This window comes from Salmo salar, chromosome 13 (assembly GCF_965601325.2).
Source record: "Salmo salar chromosome 13, fSalSal1, whole genome shotgun sequence".
NCBI lineage: Eukaryota > Metazoa > Chordata > Actinopteri > Salmoniformes > Salmonidae > Salmo > Salmo salar.
This window is the reverse complement of record NC_138303.1, coordinates 24,395,001-24,413,438: the sequence shown is the minus strand read 5'-3', so window position 1 is coordinate 24,413,438 and position 18,438 is coordinate 24,395,001. Positions and strand designations below refer to the sequence as shown.

Here is an 18,438-nt window from a genome sequence, read left to right as displayed (position 1 = left end):
TGCATATACTTATTATATATGGATAGAAAACACTCTAAAGTTTCCAAAACTGTTTGAATGGTGTCTGTGAGTATAACAGAACTCATTTGGCAGGCAAAACCCTGAGACATTTTCTGACAGGAAGTGGATACCTGATGTGTTGTATTGACTTTAAAGCTATCCCATTGAAAGACACAGGGGTTTAGGAATATTTTGGCACTTCCTATTGCTTCCACTAGATGTCACCAGCCTTTACAAAGTGTTTTGAGTCTTCTGGAGGGAGATCTGACCGAACAAGAGCCATGGAACGGTGATGTCCCATTAGACACCTGGCGCGCTACTTCATGTTGGGTACCCTCGTTCCAATACGTTATAAAAGGCTATGCATTCGTCCACCTTGAATATTATTCATGTTCTGGTTAAAAAAGGCCCTAATGATTTATGCTATACAACGTTTGACATGTTTGAACGAACGGAAATATATTTTTTCCCCTCGTTCATGACGAGAAGTCCGGCTGGCTTACATCATGTGCTAACGAGACGGAGATTTTTGGACATAAATGATGAGCTTTTTTGAACAAAACTACATTCGTTATGGACCTGTGATACCTGGAAGTGACATCTGATGAAGAGAATCAAAGGTAATGGATTATTTACATAGTATTTTCGATTTTAGATCTCCCCAACATGACGTCTAGTCTGTATCGCAACGCGTATTTTTCTGGGCACAGTGCTCAGATTATTGCAAAGTGTGATTTCCCAGTAAGGTTATTTTTAAATCTGGCAAGTTGATTGCGTTCAAAAGATGTAAATCTATAATTCTTTAAATGACAATATAATATTTTAACAATGTTTTCTAATTTTAATTATTTAATTTCTGACGCTGACTTGACTGCCGGTTATTGGAGGGAAACGATTTCCTCAACATCAATGCCATAGTAAAACGCTGTTTTTGTATATAAATATGAACTTGATAGAACTAAAAATGCATGCATTGTCTAACATAATGTCCTAGGAGTGTCATCTGATGGAGATTGTAAAAGGTTAGTGTATCATTTTAGCTGGTTTTATGGTTTTGGTGACCCTGTCTTTGACTTGACAAAACATTACACACAACTCTTGTAAATGTACTGTCCTAACATACTCTAAATTTATGCTTTCGCCGTAAAACCTTTTTGAAATCGTAAAACGTGGTTAGATTAAGGAGATGTTTATCTTTCAAATGGTGTAACATAGTTGTATTTTTGAAAAATGTGAATTTTGACATTTATTTGGATTCAAATTTGCCGCTCTTGAAATGCACCTGCTGTTGATGGAGTGCACCACAGGTGGCACGCTAGCGTCCCACCTAGCCCCAAGAGGTTAACTGCTATTTAGTGACCTTTTTAAAATTGTGAGTCAATATAAATAACACTTCTCTCTAACTGTGGGAGGAAATGGAATACATTCTTCCATATTATTGCATGTAGAGTTTCTCTTGCGCGCTCTCTTCCTCCCCAGACACATGAAGGAGATCTCCGAGCTGCAGGCGTTCCAGAGGAATGAGATCGAGCGTCTGTATAAAGAGGTGGGGAAAGCCCTGCCGCCTGGTGTAGGCCTGCTGCACGCTGCGCCCCCTAGTGGCCGCAGACGTAGGGCCAGCAAACACAAGCTGAAGGCGGGCAAGCTGCTCAACCCCACGGTGCAGCAGCTGAAAAACAACCTGAACACCACCACCACCACCGGTGAGAGAAAAGGTGTGTGGATGTGTCAGACAGTGGTGAGAAGAGGGGAGAGAGGTGTGATTGATAGAGGGGAATGAGAGTAGGTGTGAGTGAGGAGTGAAAAATGTGAGTGGGAGGAGAGCGAGAGAAAGGTGTGTTTGTGAGCAGTCTTGAGGCAGATTTGGGAGGATTAGAAATGTGGTAATAACAAATAAAAATGTATCCCCAATTCACCATAAAGCTGGCTCTGTGGCTTATCCAGTATTTCTCTCTGAAGGTGAGAGTACACCGGGCTTGTCTGGCTCTCCAGCTAAGAGCTCCATCATGTCTGACAGCTCTGCCTGCTCCAGTGGCAGCAGCAGTAGTACCAGCAGCATTCTGCCCAGCACTGCCCCAGAACCCGTCCAGACCCAGCAGCCCTGTTCTCTCAAGGGCTCCCTCTCCTCTGACAGCATCTATGGTGGTGGCATGGCCACACACGCTGGCCCAGGGCAAGGTACCTACACACACATAAAGGACAAGGTATACACACTGTGGCATAGCACACACATTTGGCGCATATCCGTACCTAAGTATGCATCTCACACACACACACACACACACACACACACACACACACACACACACACACAGGATTCACGTAATATATCAAAAGAGAACACGCCCAAACACGTGTCACTCACTGAGATGTGGACACATACTCAAACACACTGATTTGTACTGAGGAACAACTGAACAAGAAGAACACAAGACCATCAGCTTCATCAGCTTCAGTATTCTAAGCTCTAATATTCTAAACTGTGTCTGAATCACTCATAAGGAGACATGGTAATTGCTGCATTGCAAATAGTCATGATTTATCAGTCTTTCATCTAAAGCAAATGTTTTTAGGTAAATATACACAAGGTGAGAGTTGCATCACACATGTCTCCCATGCCACAATACTGCATGACAATACTGCCACAATACTATATACAGCTTCCATTGAGGTGTCAATGGAAGCTGTATTCAAGCACTGGTCCCTGATCAGTTTAACACTCCTCATGGTAAAGGTCTGGATAGATTTGGGAAAGGTAACCTGATCTTAGACCAGTGCATAGTGACAACTTGTTCCTGTAGTGAATGTGCAGGCTGTCTCCTGTTGCTGATTTAGCCCATGTGGCTGTACCCTGTACTGGTGCTGCTGCTGTTAGTAGTGGGGGTTTCTCATCCCAAGTCTCTGTGTACTTTTACAGAAGTGTCTCTCTTTGTTTCTTCTCTTCTTCCCTCTTATATTAATTTTTACAGGATGGACGGTATACCACCAAACGTCAGAGAGAGTGACCTATAAATCTAGTAGCAAACCGCGTGCTAGATTCCTCAGTGGACCCGTGTCTCTGTCCATCTGTTTGTATTTGTTATTTTCTACTTTTCCTCACACATCCCATCCCTCTCTCCTCTCTTTATTTCACCTCTATCTTTTCTCTTGACCAGAATGTGTTTTTTGAATGTTTTTAGATAGTGGATCCTCTCCCCTCCTCACCCTCTTCACTACTCCCTATCCCCCAACACAAGCATATGTCGGCCATTTTGTGTCCCCAACACACGCGTATGTCTGCCATTTTGTGTTTTGTCCTCATGGCTTTCTCCCCTCTGCCCTAAGTTTTTTGGGGTTTAGACCTTCCTCCATACAAACGCTTTGTGCACTGCTTTAAACAGACTCCAAAAGCATCCCAGCTAACAACAAATATTCCCACACCTTTAGAGAACGTTCCCTTAAAAGTCTCATTAGGAAATTAACATTTTAATAGGAATGTTTCCAACAGACCATTCCCTTAATGTCAAATAGAACATACCCCCAGAACGTAATTATATTCTAGACATGTTTCATTGGAACGTGACAAACATTTGTGTCCAGTTTTCTGTGGGTTAAGAGAGTATTCCATCAACGTACCACCATACATACACAGAACATGGTTGCCATGTTCTCAGAATATAAAATATTCATGTTCTGGATATGTTAATTAGTATGTTCCAAGAATATTCCTGTGTCCAGTTTTCTGTGAGTTAGGAGAATATTCCATCAACATCACACAGAACCTGGTTGCCATTTGGTGGATGTTTTGATGTGATGTTGAAGGAATATTCTCCTAACCCACAGAGAACTGGACACAGGAATGTTCTTGCAACATTTTCATGAAACCTGTCTAGAACATTAATATTGGCAATCATGTTCTGTGTATGTTTGGTGGAATGTTCTCATAACCCTCTGAAAACTGGACACATGAATGTTCTTGCAACCTCATAAAACACGCCTAGAACATTGTTGTGTATTCTAAGAACATTGTAACCACGTTCTAGATAAGTTATCCTTGACCTTAAGGGTATGTTCTAACTTTAACACCAAAACATGCTAAAAGGTTCTCAGAAGGATCTTGCTAACATAGATCAAATGTTCCTTTAACTAATGAAAAACTGAACACTCAAACTTTAGGGGAACATTACGAGTTATTTTACAAAAACATTCCCTAGAATTGTTAGCTGGGATACTGTATTGTCATAGAGCTAGTCTTCTCCAAATATGGGCAATGCTAGATCTGAAACCTGAGCGAGTGTATCCTATGTGTGTGTTTTCATTTACTCACTTCCTTAATTGTATGTCTCGAATTGAGGCGCATCAGCCCACAACCCCTCTGTATACCAAGAGAAAAGCCAGCCCTTCCCCTGATAGCCAGCCAGGTTCCAGAGAGGCTTGCGTTGGTCGGGGTCCCTCTCTCATATTTGGACTGGGAGGACGGTGCAGGCAGGCGGGGGGCAGGGCACTGAAGGAGACTGGCTCCTGCAAAAGGGCTGTATCATCAATATTATCTACTTTCTCTTCTCCTGCTTTACCTGCATGTCTTGATAAGTGCTGACTCTGATGTGCTCCGGCTATAGCCTCGTTGTGCTTTTTTTTGGTTCCTTTATGTTATGTTTCACAGGCATTGTTGTACTTACTGGTAGTTGAACTGTTTAGAAATTAGCTTCAGGGGACTTGTTACTCCAGTAATTACAGTATTGATGATTCAGTGATTCGGCTCTCCACTCATCGCGTGTGTGTGTGTGTGTGTGTGTGTGTGTGTGTGTGTGTGTGTGTGTGTGTGTGTGTGTGTGTGAGAGAATGGCATAGTTTTACTATCAACACTGCATTGTACAGTTAGATTTTCCATTATAACATTTAACATACCATGTAATAACTGAAATAATACAAGCCGGAGCCTAAATTATTGACTTATTCCAAGTAAGTTTAAATAAAAGTTTGAGACATGACAATAGAACAGGACAAGTTTACTAGGCGCATATAATGTGAAGGTGTTGACCTGCCCCACCTTACTGTGGACCAGTCTTCTCCAAACCCCCTGTACTCTAGCACCATACCCAGGGCCGTGACTTCTCTTTCTGTTCTGGCTCCTTTTATTTTATTTCCGTTAACGTTTTGGTATGACCGCACAATTGAATAGGACCTAGTCTTTCCCCCACTCCCATTACGTCTCACTGATTTTTAAACCCCCTTCTCCTTCTCCTTTCTCTCCTTAACCGATTTGATAGCTGTGTGTGGCTTTGAAGCAGCTTGTCCACAGACCTGTGGTGTTTAGTGTGTCCCGGCCTAACTGTTTTTGTCTCTGTGCTGTTTTACCTTCTTATAGGGTCCACACTGAAACGACTATGTCTAGGCAAAGAGCGCAGTAGTAGTAACTATCTCATTTACTTCTTTCTATCTTCACTCTTTTTTTTTTTCTGTTTGCATGAGCACCTGTTTATATTCACGTGTTGAGTTTGGCACTGGAAAAAAAACATGCCAGATGTTGTTGAAAATGTTGGGCACTGTTGCACAAGGAGTGTCACCTTCATAGATTGATTTGAATCATTTTTTTAATTTGATAGTGCATTGCGGTGTTTGGCCTAAATGTCAGTGCTCAATAATGTGACTCGTGTGGTTGTCAGCATTAATGGTTTCTGTTTGTCTTACTGTGGTAGATCGGTTGGGTGGGTGGTTGGGGTTCAACCATGCTGTAATCCTTTGGCTGCTAGGTTTGAGGGAAAAAATAACATTTGCTGACCAGTAAAATGAGATTACATTTCAACTTGCTCCAGAAAAAGATTACCAATCAAAGGGACATTTTTAAGGTACACTGAAAACAAAAACTCCCTCATTCCCAATTGTAGTTGGCCTATTTGAGTAAATATACAGGCTCTATCCAGGCTGAAAGTTAAAGTGCCATAATGGACAACTGTAAATGGCCTAACAAACAGCAGCCAATCGATTCCATTGGTAGGGTCTAACTGGGCAGAGTTTACAAATCTTTCTGTTCTAGGGTCTTCTCACGGCGCCAGTGCAACTCAGACAGCGTCCAATCAGCAACCAGCTGTTCCAACCCCTTCGTCATCTCCTCAACCAATGGCGGCGCTAGTTCAGGCCCAGACGAACAACAGCAACAACAAGAAGCCAGGCACCTTCACAGACGACCTGCACAAGCTGGTAGATGATTGGACGAAGGAGACGCTGGCGGCCAATCAGCCACGGCCCTCTCTGAACCAGATCAAACAGCAGCGACGCAGGCAGGACCTGGAGGGCCGAGCCACGCCCATGGGAGGAGCCACCCAGGAGGTAAATGGCATAGAAAAACACATCAAAAGTCTGAAGACTGTATCATCAGTGTGGGAGTTGCAGCCTACCTTGCTCTCTTTTAGATTTTCATCAAAACGCAGTTGACAAAAGTCCATGTACACAATGTTAAACATCCCCTTTGGTTCTTTCAGGTGAGATGTGCCATCCTTCCAAACAAGTTCCAGCTGCCTCTGTCCTGTCCGCTGACAGCTGTAGGCCTAGCCGTGCCCACTGACCTGGGCTCCAACCCCTCTGCCATGCTCCAGCCCGGGTACCTGATAACAGCAGGTCCTTATGGAGGGATTGTGCCCGGCCCCTTATACCCCCAGCAGTGGTCTGGTATGCCCAGTCCTGTGGGGAGGATGGGGGCAGCGGGAGGAATGCCCTACCCCACCATGGCCAACCCAGAGTTGCAGGCGTACCCCCTTACCCTGCACAGCCCTGAGAACGGCCCTAACACCAGGACTACCTAATGTGACGAATAGCACCTTCCTGCACCCAGCAAACCCCCACCCCATCGCACCTGATGCTCAAAACAGACTGCCCCCAACGTCCCCCTCTATCCCAGCACCCTCACATCAGGACTGTCTAACTAACAGGTCTTACCTAATTCTGTGCTGATAACCTAACTCCACTCTGTCCCCCCTGGTTTTCACTCCAGGGTTACAATTGTAATGAAATCAGTCTAATCACTTTTAATGGGGTGACGGGACAGAAAATAGAATAAAGTAGGGCCCACACATTTAGATGCACCAACAAATGGCTTATGGGTCGTTCCACCTCAAAAAGCACAAGAAAGAGGATTTTGACAACCATCTCCGGTTGTGCTAAAATTGTTTCTGTAGTTAGAAACATAAGATTAGAATTCCTGAAACAATTTGTTACTGCCACACCCTTTTATCAAATTCACTGATATTTAGTGTTTATTAAATGGATCACATCTTTTTTTTTTTTTTCAACTTTGGGTAGAAAACCAATGGCTTTGGCTCAAGGGATTATGTTACATAGGATGAAGAAGCAATACTCCAAGTCAGACATAGAGAAGTGTTGCTGTATACTGGGTGGGATTGGTGTGGGGGGGGTCCGTGGGTGGCGTTTGACCATTTTTATTGGATTCCTTGTGTCTTACTCAATTGTAGGAAGAAGTTTGACCCAAATCGTATGTTTGGTACTATATGTATTGAATATTATGTGAATCCTATGAATTAAAAGGGCCAATTTGGGTGCAATCAAATAGGTTAATTTCTCAAATTTCAACAATGTTGCAAGAATGCCAATCTTAGAAACAGATAACTACAGAAACGATTTCTGAACAATCTGAGATGGTGTCATGGCTTGCTGAAATGACATGGGATGACACTTATGTGTTGGAGTACACATTAGTGTGTCTGAGTACTGGCCCCTACTTGACTGTACTACTCAACCCCTCCAGTGTTCCTATATGCAGGATAGTCCTGCTCCACTCTGCTCTGATTATGTGGTTTGATGCTTTATCAAAGAGCAACATGCATGTAAATAACCTGTGAGCTTGTAAATCTCCAGTGTGCAGGTAGATGTAGTTTATACAACACCTGAAGTTTTCCTGTGTGTGCTTGCGCACAGTATAAATGTCCTTTGTGTGTGTGTGTGTGTGTGTGTGTGTGTGTGTGTGTGTGTGTGTCAGAGTACCTACTGCTTTGGTCTTGACTAAACTCAGTCATACAAATAATATTAGCGGTCACCAATGTGACATTTTCACCAAATCCATCATAACCAATAAGCAGTAATGTTTTCAGATAGCTTTTTATTGTTTACTAACGTTTTGTCAACCTTAATACACTACATTAGAAATGAAAATACAAGGGTTTAAGATGACAGGATACCTGTATTTAAGGTGAAGTTCTATGGAGGAGTGCCTTGAACATTGCTTTTTTTTTGTGAAATTAAGCATGTCCAAATCACACAGATTTTATTTCATGGTGGCTTGAGTGCCACTTCACTTTTTATGCTTTGCAGACACTTTTTTTGGTTTACATTTGAATGCCCTTGTAACACTGCACTATTAACACAGTATATGCTTTTATTTAAGTAATAAAATCACGTTTTTAATCTTTGTTTACTCCACCCTTGTGAAATTTAGAACGCCATAGATATGAAATGGACAGTTGCCTTGCGAGAACAGGCAGTTTATGTAGCTACAGTTAATAAGAGAAAACAACATAAAATAAAAGTCAAAACAAACTCATTGGGCAGTGGTTAGTGTCATAGGCATAGAGTTAGAATTCCTAGAATTAACATTCCAATTCAAGTCAACGTTCCTCAATGGATGGACCAATTGAATTCTCATTCTATATGAGCTAGGAGTAGGGGAGCTAGTAGTGTCCAGCTCAGAATGTAGCAGAGGCAGGTTTGCCGAGCGAGACTTAAAGTGCAATTTCACCCCTCCACCTAGCTTTCATAGTGGCCGTGCCACAAGCCTTATCCAGGAACCTGCAACAGGAGCTAGTTTCTTTTGTTGCCTACAAATCACAAAGAAAACACTAACTGCATTTACAACTGCAAAATATTTTCTGTTGGGCCAAGAACATGGCTCCTATTATTAAGCACATCATGTGATTTAATTAGTGCAATTACCAGTTATTTACTCGTCTAAAGTATTGTTTTGTGTTTCTTGAGCTTGATGTCGACGCTGCTAGTGTGTCTGGTGGATCCATTAAGAAGGAAAGGAGTTAGGGTGTGTATCTCGTGGTACTTGATAAGATGATACGCATCCCTCCAGTAATAAATACCTTTTTCAGAGGGTATGTTTTCTCAAAGAGATGTTCATTTGAAGCAGTGTTATTATATTGCCTTGTTGAAATTATTAAATGATGTATCATTTCCCGGGTGGTTATTGATACCCTGGCTTTCTGTTCTTTATGGTTTTGAGTGTTTGATTCCTCTGTTCAGAATGAAACATGCTAAATGCAGATGGAGAATTGCAGATGGCATGACCTGTGTTCTAACCATAGCCTGTATGAAATGGGTTCCAACCTGTAAAAATATGATAATATGTGCCATTTAGCAGACGCTTTTATCCAAAGCGATTTAGTCATGCGTGCATACATTTTTACATGGGTGGTCCAGGAAATCGAACCCACAATCGTGACATTGCAAGCACTATGCTCTACCAACTGATCACAATATGTATCCCACCATACCTGTACATAATGGGATTAACCTCCCCCTTATCCTCCTGACCATTGAAAGAGCAGTTCAGTTCAAGAGCAGTTCAGAACAGTTCAAACTGTTCAAATATTTTCCATACAGCAAGATGATTATTATACCGCCAGCTAGAAATCTCACAACCACCACACCAGTTAAAGGTTGCAGCACTCCAGTCCTGCCAAGCTGTGAATTGTACAGTTTTCCTGTAATTAGTATTTCTACATTTTCTTTCTGTTTTGGGATTTCACATCAGTGTTTGTTATTCCATCAATTCGGTTTGAATTGGACTTTTATAGGATATTATGCAGTCTTCTGCTTTGGTGAAATACTTCTAGTAGTAAGAGATTTCTGTTCTCTGTTACTCGTATTTAACAGTAATGCTACTGCTGTCTGTTATGCTTAGTGAGCAGAAAACCTCTGTTGGAATATTCACTGGGAGGCAACATTCAGATCCATAGAAATGGATTGTATAGAACCAATACGATTATCTGAGGAATAGCGCACTGTGCCACTTCTGATCATTGCATTTCTATCAGTTCTGAGCAACATTGCCTCCTGTTGAATATGCACCCCTTGATGGAAGGCTTGCAATAAAGCTCTGCGTGGAATTTGCTTCTGCCTGCTGTGCATTTCCCACTATATTACCTTACCAACCCAGTCAGCCCCACTCTAATCACAAAGACTGTACATGTTTAAAGAGAGAAATAAACATTATTTTGTCCTTGATGATGTCCTCCCTTTATTCCTCAAGAATCTATTAAATCTAACTGATGGTTTTTATTGAGTAAAGCTTTAATCATATTACTGAACAGATGTGATAAATGATTGGGTTCCCTTACCCTCAACACTTTATTGGGGAAAGTGCACTATATTATGCGCATCGCTTATTTTCACAGGTTCTGGGTGGTGATTTGTCCATGTGACGCACCAGTAGTTTCCATCTGCATTGTATAAATCATTCCACTTCAAATCCTTGACCAATGAACAAAAATGTAAATGCAACATGCAGCCAACTTCAAAGATTTTACTCCGTTACAGTTCATAGAAGGAAATCGGTCAATTTAAATGAATTCATTAGGCAATAATCTAAGAATTTCACATGACTGCGAAGTTGTTGGATATTGGCAGGAACTGGAACACGCTGTTGTACACATCAATCCAGGCCATCCCAAACTTGCTCATTGGATGACACATTTGGGGGTATGCGGCCATGGAGGAACAGGGACATTTTTAGTTTCCAGGAATTGTGTACAGATCCTTGCGACATGGGGCCATGCGTCATCACGTTGAAACATGAGGTGATGGTGGCGGATGAATGGCACGACAATGGGCCTCAGGATCTCGTCACGGTATCTCTGTGCATTTAAATTGCCATCGATAAAATGCAATGTGTTCGTTGTCTGTAGCTTATGCCTGCTCATAGCATAACCCCACGGGCACCATGGGTTCATAACGTTGAAATCAGCAAACTGCTCGCCCACACGATGCCATACACGCTGTCTGCCATGGAAGTACCAGTGACTCGCTCAATAAGGAAGTGGTCAGATTCCGCGAACGCTACGCTACAGGACTGTTTTGCTAGCACAGACTGGAATATGTTCAGGGATTCATCCAATGGAATTGAGGAGTACACCACCTGTCACCGGCTTCATCAATAACTGCATCGACAACGTCATCCCCACAGTGACCGTACGTACATTTCCCAACCAGAAGCCATGGATTACAGGCAACATCCGCACAGAGCTAAGGGCTAGAGCAGCCGCTTTCAAGGAGTGGGACACTAATCCGGACGCTTATAAGAAATCCCGCCATGCCCTCAGACGAACCATCAAACAGGCAACGAGTCAATACAGGACTAAGATTGAATCCTACTACACTGGCTCTGATGCTTGTCGGATGTGGCAGGGTTTGAAAAATATTACGGACAACAAAAGGAAACCCAGCCACGAGCTGCCCAGTGACGTGAGCCTTCCAGATGAGCTAAATGCCTTTTATGCTCGCTTCGAGGCAAGCAACACTGAAGCATTTCACGGGGGCACCAGCTGTTCCGGATGACTGTTTGATCACGCTCTCCATAGCCGATGTGAGCATGACCTTTAAACAGGTCAACATTCACAAAGCCGCGGGGCCAGATGGATTACCAGAATGTGTACTCAAAGCATATGCGGACCTACTGGCAGTGTCTTCACTGACATTTTCAACCCCTCCCTGACCGAGTCTGTAATACCTACATGTTTCAAACAGACCACCATAGTCCCTGTGCCCAAGAAAGCGAAGGTAACCTGCCTAAATGATTACCACCTTGTGGAACACACGTTGGTAACCATGAAGTACTTTGAAAGGCTGGTCATGGCTCACATCAACACCATCATGCCAGAAACCCTAGACCAGGGGTGGGCAATTCCAGTCCTGCCTGATTCGTGTAACAGTTTTGCCCCAGCCCCAGCTAACACACCTGACTCCAATAATCAGTTAATCATGATCTTCAGTTTAGAATGCAATTTGATTAATCAGCTGTGTTTGCTAGGGATGGAGAAAAAGTGTGACACCAATCAGGCCCTCAAGGACTGGAGTTGCCTACCCCAGCCCTAGACCCACTCTAATTCGCATACCGCCCCAACAGATCCACAGATGACAGCCTTCTTAATCGCACTCCACACTGCCCTTGCCCACCTGGACAAAAGGAACACCTATGCTGTTCATTGACTACAGCTCAGCGTTCAACACCATAGTGCCCACAAAGCTAAGAATCCTGGGACTAAACACCTCCCTCTACAAGTGGATCCTAGACTTCCTGATGGGACGCCCCCATGTGGTAAGGGTAGGCAACAACACATCTGTCACGCTGATCCTCAACACTGGGGTCCCTCAGGGGTGCATGCTTAGTCCCCTCCTGTACTCCCTGTTTATCCCACGACTGCGTGGCCAAGCACGACTCCAACACCATCATTACGTTTGCTGATGACACAACAGTGGTAGGTCTTATCACTGACAACGATGAGACAGTCTATAGGGAGGAGGTCAGAGACCTGGCAGTGTGGTGCCAGGACAACAACCTCTCTCTCAATGTGAGCAAGACAAAGGAACTGATCGTGGACTATAGGAAAAGGAAGGCCGAACAGGCCCCCATTAACATCGACGGGCTGAAGTGGAGCGGGTCGAGAGTTAAGTCTGGGTGTCTGGTCTCAGACGATCCCACAGGTGAAGAAGCGGGATGTGGAGGTCCTGGGCTGGTGTGGTTACACGTGGTCTGATGTTGTGAGGCCGGTTACACATACTGCCAAATTCTCTAAAATTATGTTGGAGGCGGCTTATAGTAGAGAAATTAACATTAAATTCTCTGGCAACAGTTCTGGTGGACATTCCTGCAGTCAACATGCCAATTTCATACTCTCTCAACTTGAGGCATCTGGCATTGTGTTGTGTGACAAAACTGCTACATTTTAGAGTGGCCTTTTATTGTCCCCATGACAAGGTCCACCTGTGTAATGATCATGCTGTTTAATCAGCTTCCACCTGACACCTGATGGATTATCTTGGCAAAGGAGAAATGCTCACGAACAGGGATGTAAACAAATTTGTGCACAACATTTGAGAGAAATAAGCTTTTTGTGCGTAATGAATATTTCTGGGATATTTTATTTCAGCTCATGAAATATGGGACCAATAATCTACATGTTGCCTTTATATATATATATATTAGTAAATTTGCACCAAAGAAAATAAGTGATAGACAACAATACAGATGTAAAAAAAACTAATATTATTAAAAAAAGAAACAGTTTGCAGGTGTGGTTGGAAGTCCAAGGACTTATATGAAAACCACACCATGAAAATAAATACAACACATCAGTATATTTCAAGGCTTAATTATCTTTCCTCCAGAAATGAGTCTGTTCAAATTGACCTCCAATGACAATTCCACCCACCTCCACTTTTTGATAGTCTGCCATCTTTTATTTGTATTACCATCATGATAAAATTACATTTTGGCCTACATTACTACTGTATAAATGTCAAATTACAGTAATCACAATAGATGACTGGCATTAAGCCTATAATAACAGATACGGCCTATAGTGAACAATGAAAATCTACATTTGACTGCAGAACTACTATATATATATATATATATATATATATATATATATATATATATATATATATATATATATATATATATATATACTGCTCAAAAAAATAAAGGGAACACTTAAACAACACGTCCTAGATCTGAATGAAAGAAATAATCTTATTAAATACTTTTTTCTTTACATAGTTGAATGTGCTGACAACAAAATCACACAAAAATAATCAATGGAAATCCAATTTATCAACCCATGGAGGTCTGGATTTGGAGTCACACTCAAAATTAAAGTGGAAAACCACACTACAGGCTGATCCAACTTTGATGTAATGTCCTTAAAACAAGTCAAAATGAGGCTCAGTAGTGTGTGTGGCCTCCACGTGCCTGTATGACCTCCCTACAACGCCTGGGCATGCTCCTGATGAGGTGGCGGATGGTCTCCTGAGGGATCTCCTCTCAGACCTGGACTAAAGCATCCGCCAACTCCTGGACAGTCTGTGGTGCAACGTGGCGTTGGTGGATGGAGCGAGACATGATGTCCCAGATGTGCTCAATTGGATTCAGGTCTGGGGAACGGGCGGGCCAGTCCATAGTTCCTCTTGCAGGAACTGCTGACACACTCCAGCCACATGAGGTCTAGCATTGTCTTGCATTAGGAGGAACCCAGGGCCAACCGCACCAGCATATGGTCTCACAAGGGGTCTGAGGATCTCATCTCTGTACCTAATGGCAGTCAGGCTACCTCTGGCGAGCACATGGAGGGCTGTGCGGCCCCCCAAAGAAGTGCCACCCCAACACCATGACTGACCCACCGCCAAACCGGTCATGCTGGAGGATGTTGCAGGCAGCAGAACGTTCTCCACGGCGTCTCCAGACTCTGTCACGTCTGTCACGTGCTCAGTGTGAACCTGCTTTCATCTGTGAAGAGCACAGGGCGGCAGTGGTGAATTTGCCAATCTTGGTGTTCTCTGGCAAATGCCAAACGTCCTGCATGGTGTTGGGCTGTAAGCACAACCTCCACCTGTGGACGTCGGGCCCTCATACCACCCTCATGGAGTCTGTTTCTGACTGTTTGAGCAGACACATGCACATTTGTGGCCTGCTGGAGGTCATTTTGCAGGGGTCTGGCAGTGCTTCTCCTGCCCCTCCTTGCACAAAGGCGGAGGTAGCGGTCCTGCTGCTGGGTTGTTGCCCTCCTACGGCCTCCTCCACGTCTCCTGATGTACTGGCCTGTCTCTTGGTAGCGCCTCCATGCTCTGGACACTACACTACGCTTGGAGTTACATTGTGTTGTTTAAGTGTTCCCTTTATTTTTTTGAGCAGTGTATATATATATATATATATATATATATATATATATATATATGTCTTCCTTTGCCAGGCTATATGAAAATGTGTGCATACTGATCAAATAATCAATTTCAAACCAACCGTGCACATGTAACTCTAATCTGTCGTTTTCATATTCAAATTTATGGCGGAAACCCTCCATATATGATTTACGTTTCCACATTGGGAGATTCGCAAGTGACAAAAAGAAAAAACAATGATCTTAGAAGTTTTCATAAAATCGAAGGCAGCGTATTTTATCCGTATGTTTTTCGTCTTTGGACATTCTATTCTTTATAGTGCATATTTATCCAGATGTATATTAAAAGGTTTGAAACTGATAGTTAGATTCGCCACACCGAAAAAGAACAACAAAAGGAACCAAATTACATTTAACGGTGAAAACGTGACGCCATTTCCCTAGGTTTCCATTGGTTTCAAAAGTACACCTTCCTCAAACACCAAAGAATGGTACACATCGAAATTAGGGCCTAATTTCGATAATACACCATAGAACAAATCCTTTTCTATTTGACGAAAGTGCCCACACGCGCCTATGCCGTACAGCAGTGGCTGCCCCTTTTGTTCGCTGGAGTTCCTGAATTATTCCTATCACATTGAAATTACTAGGATATTGTGTTGTCGTGTAAACCATTTACCCCACATTTCTTGTGATAAGATAGTGTTTTATATGATAAATAAATCGATCTGCAATCGTCCCATTTACCGAGCTGGAGTGAGATTTTGCAGCACGCAAGCTTGAGGAGCCCTGAGTAGTAAGTGTTTATTAATTCAGAGCTACATTGACTATGTATTCGTGGTGTCTAGAAAGAAATAGGCTTACATTTGTAAGGTGTTTTATGATTTTTTTTCAAAACGCAATGTATTTGTGCTTTCATTTATGTTACAATTTGCTTTTCGAATAGTTTCTTATCCTATGTAGGTAGCGAGATAAGACCCAGGATTCTGAGTGCTACATGAATATAATTATGACATATTTATCTTTCCCTGTTAGTAAATGTAATTCCCCTAGAACCACATTGATGACTAAGGAAATGGTTTTGCTTTAGTTACATTAATAGGTTGCAATCAGGTAACGCAGGGTGTTATTTTGTAGTGGCTTGGTTGATCAGGGTGAGGTCTAAACATTGTGGAGGGAAACATTGTATCAAGCTGATACATCATTTGAGCTGTTACATTGTATCACCTCGGGTTGTTGTCACCTGTAAGAATGGTTACAATGTTTCTCAGGCTTCTATAATTACAAATGTATCATTTTTTTCTGCCAACTAGCAACAATAGTTGCAATCTAGTGGATATAGCTATCTGGTTGCATTTGCAAGCTATAGTAAATTGCTACACATTTCGTTGGATCTTTGAGCACGTGAGTAGAATAACATAAGATTACGCTATCCAAATGAATACAGGGGCTAAACATTCGATCGATCAAGAGTAAAAGAGTCATTCATATGATTTATTATCTTATACATTGATTAGCTTGCCAGAGTTTTATCTGGTACTTCTGGTGAATATGTTTATTCAATGACAGTGGAGGCTATCGGCAGGTGTTTAGAAGTCTACTTTATGATTTATATAAAAGCATCTGGTCGAATCAACCTTGAATGTATCTGTTATCTGTAATCCAACATTCCAAACGTGTAATTTATCTCGGTTGTCAAATCGATCCGGTTACTGGCTATCTATCTAGCTGGCTATCTTCAGTTTAAGATTTTAAACAATCTTTTATTCGAAAACATTGTTACTTGTAACGGTAAGTAAGCAGTATTGCAAGTAAAATTTAATTTGCATTGATTTAGCTAGCAAGAAAAATTGTCAGAAGCACCTGTCGTTGCCATGGTAAAGTTGACAGCTATCCAGCCACGTGCCTGCTGTTTGCAGGGGTTTGTTTCCTTGAAATCAGCAAGACAACATGGAATAGCTTTTAGGATTCCAAAGGGCTAAAGGCAATGGACACAACTGTGTTGTTTTCAACATAGACTGACTTTTATTTTGACATAATACCCACTGGCATGTCTGTGTTTCAATGATGTTGAAGTGAGAGATGCCAACACCCTCCCCCTCCCCTCTCTGTCTTAGATGTAAGCTTGAACAGCTCCTGTCCCGGCAGTGGCCATCGGCACAATGGGGCTGGACTTTGACGTGAAGACTTTCTGCCACAACCTCCGAGCCACCAAGCCCCCTTACGAGTGCCCAGTGGAGACCTGTCGCAAGGTCTACAAGAGCTACAGCGGCATCGAGTACCACCTCTACCATTACGACCATGACAACCCCACGCCTGCACAGGGCATGCCCCAGAAGAAGAGGAAGGGGCGCCCCCCTCGCATGTCCCTGGTGGGGACCGGGGATGGGGAGGGAGGGCTGGGAAAGGGAGGTGGGCCAGGGCAGGCAGGGAACACCCCTGGGAGTCCTAATCAGTCAGAGCACTCCCACTCCCCAGGCAGGGAGACGATGACCTATGCCCAGGCCCAGCGCATGGTGGAGCTGGAGATCCATGGACACATCCACCGCATCAGCATCTTTGAGAACATTGACGTGGTATCAGAGGACGACAGTGGGGCCGAGGACCCTCCGTCCTCGGGCGGAGGTGGGGGAGGGGTGTGTAATGGGGGTGACAGCGGGGGAGGAGGGAGTGAGGTGGGGGGCAAGGACAGGCCAGACACCCCTGCTGCTAACGGGGGGAAGGCCACACCCAAGTCCGGGAAGCACAAGAGTAAAGAGAAGAAGAAGGAGGGATCGTCACACCACCACAGCGCTTCCTCTGGCCCAGCAGTCAAGCTGCCTGAGGTGGTGTACAGAGAGCTTGACCAGGAGAGGCCCGACGCACCCACACGACAGTCATCCTATTACAGGTCAGTCACAGTACTGCGCGACCCTCATCCTACTGCAGGTCAGTCACAGTACCACACAACCATCATTCTACTACAGGTCAGTCACAGTACCACACAACCATCATTCTACTACAGGTCAGTCATAGTACCACACAACCATCATTCTACTACAGGTCAGTCACAGTACCACACAACCATCATCCTACTACAGGTCAGTCACAGTACCACACAACCATCATTCTACTACAGGTCAGTCACAGTACCACACAACCATCATTCTACTACAGGTCAGTCACAGTACCACACAACCATCATTCTACTACAGGTCAGTCACAGTACCACACAACCATCATTCTACTACAGGTCAGTCAGTCCTCTGTAGTTTAGTTGGTAGAGCATGGCTCATACGTAAACAATGTATGCATGCATGGCTAAGTCTCTTTGGATAAAAGCGTCGGCTAAATGGCATATATTATCATATTATAGTCAGTCACAGTACCCTGCCTCAGCTGATGGTATTGAAGGTCTGAATTTCCATACTCTGTCATTCCATTCCTCTCTGCTCTCTCCCCACACTTTCCTCTCCCTCAGGTACATAGATAAGTCGGTGGAGGAGTTGGATGAGGAGGTGGAGTATGACATTGATGAGGAGGACTATATCTGGCTGGACATCATGAA

General features: G+C 43.3%; 2 protein-coding genes across 11 annotated transcripts in view; both read left to right on the top strand.

The window, feature by feature from the left end:
- LOC106566616 (serine/threonine-protein kinase WNK2) overlaps positions 1 to 10,221 on the top strand; it is an 86,922-nt gene extending 76,701 nt beyond the window's left edge. For 5 of the 8 annotated variants that reach the window (XM_014134798.3, XM_014134807.3, XM_014134804.3 and 2 more), the window contains 6 exons: positions 1,480 to 1,715; positions 1,960 to 2,178; positions 2,970 to 3,068; positions 5,348 to 5,392; positions 6,017 to 6,309; positions 6,462 to 10,221. In XM_014134798.3, coding sequence (XP_013990273.2) covers positions 1,480 to 1,715; positions 1,960 to 2,178; positions 2,970 to 3,068; positions 5,348 to 5,392; positions 6,017 to 6,309; positions 6,462 to 6,782 — 1,213 coding nt within the window. In that variant the 3' untranslated portion in view covers positions 6,783 to 10,221. The remainder of the gene's footprint in view (positions 1 to 1,479; positions 1,716 to 1,959; positions 2,179 to 2,969; positions 3,069 to 5,347; positions 5,393 to 6,016; positions 6,310 to 6,461) is intronic. The other 3 variants (XM_014134799.3, XM_014134802.3, XM_014134803.3) reach the window with 3 other exon arrangements.
- A 5,094-nt stretch (positions 10,222 to 15,315) lies between these two features.
- brpf1 (bromodomain and PHD finger containing, 1) overlaps positions 15,316 to 18,438 on the top strand; it is a 15,479-nt gene continuing 12,356 nt past the window's right edge. For all 3 annotated transcript variants that reach the window (XM_014134811.3, XM_014134810.3, XM_014134808.3), the window contains exons 1-3: positions 15,316 to 15,687; positions 17,009 to 17,781; positions 18,352 to 18,438. The exon at positions 18,352 to 18,438 is cut by the window's right edge and continues 103 nt beyond it. In XM_014134811.3, the coding sequence (XP_013990286.1) occupies positions 17,054 to 17,781; positions 18,352 to 18,438 (815 nt within the window). In that variant the 5' untranslated portion in view covers positions 15,316 to 15,687; positions 17,009 to 17,053. The remainder of the gene's footprint in view (positions 15,688 to 17,008; positions 17,782 to 18,351) is intronic.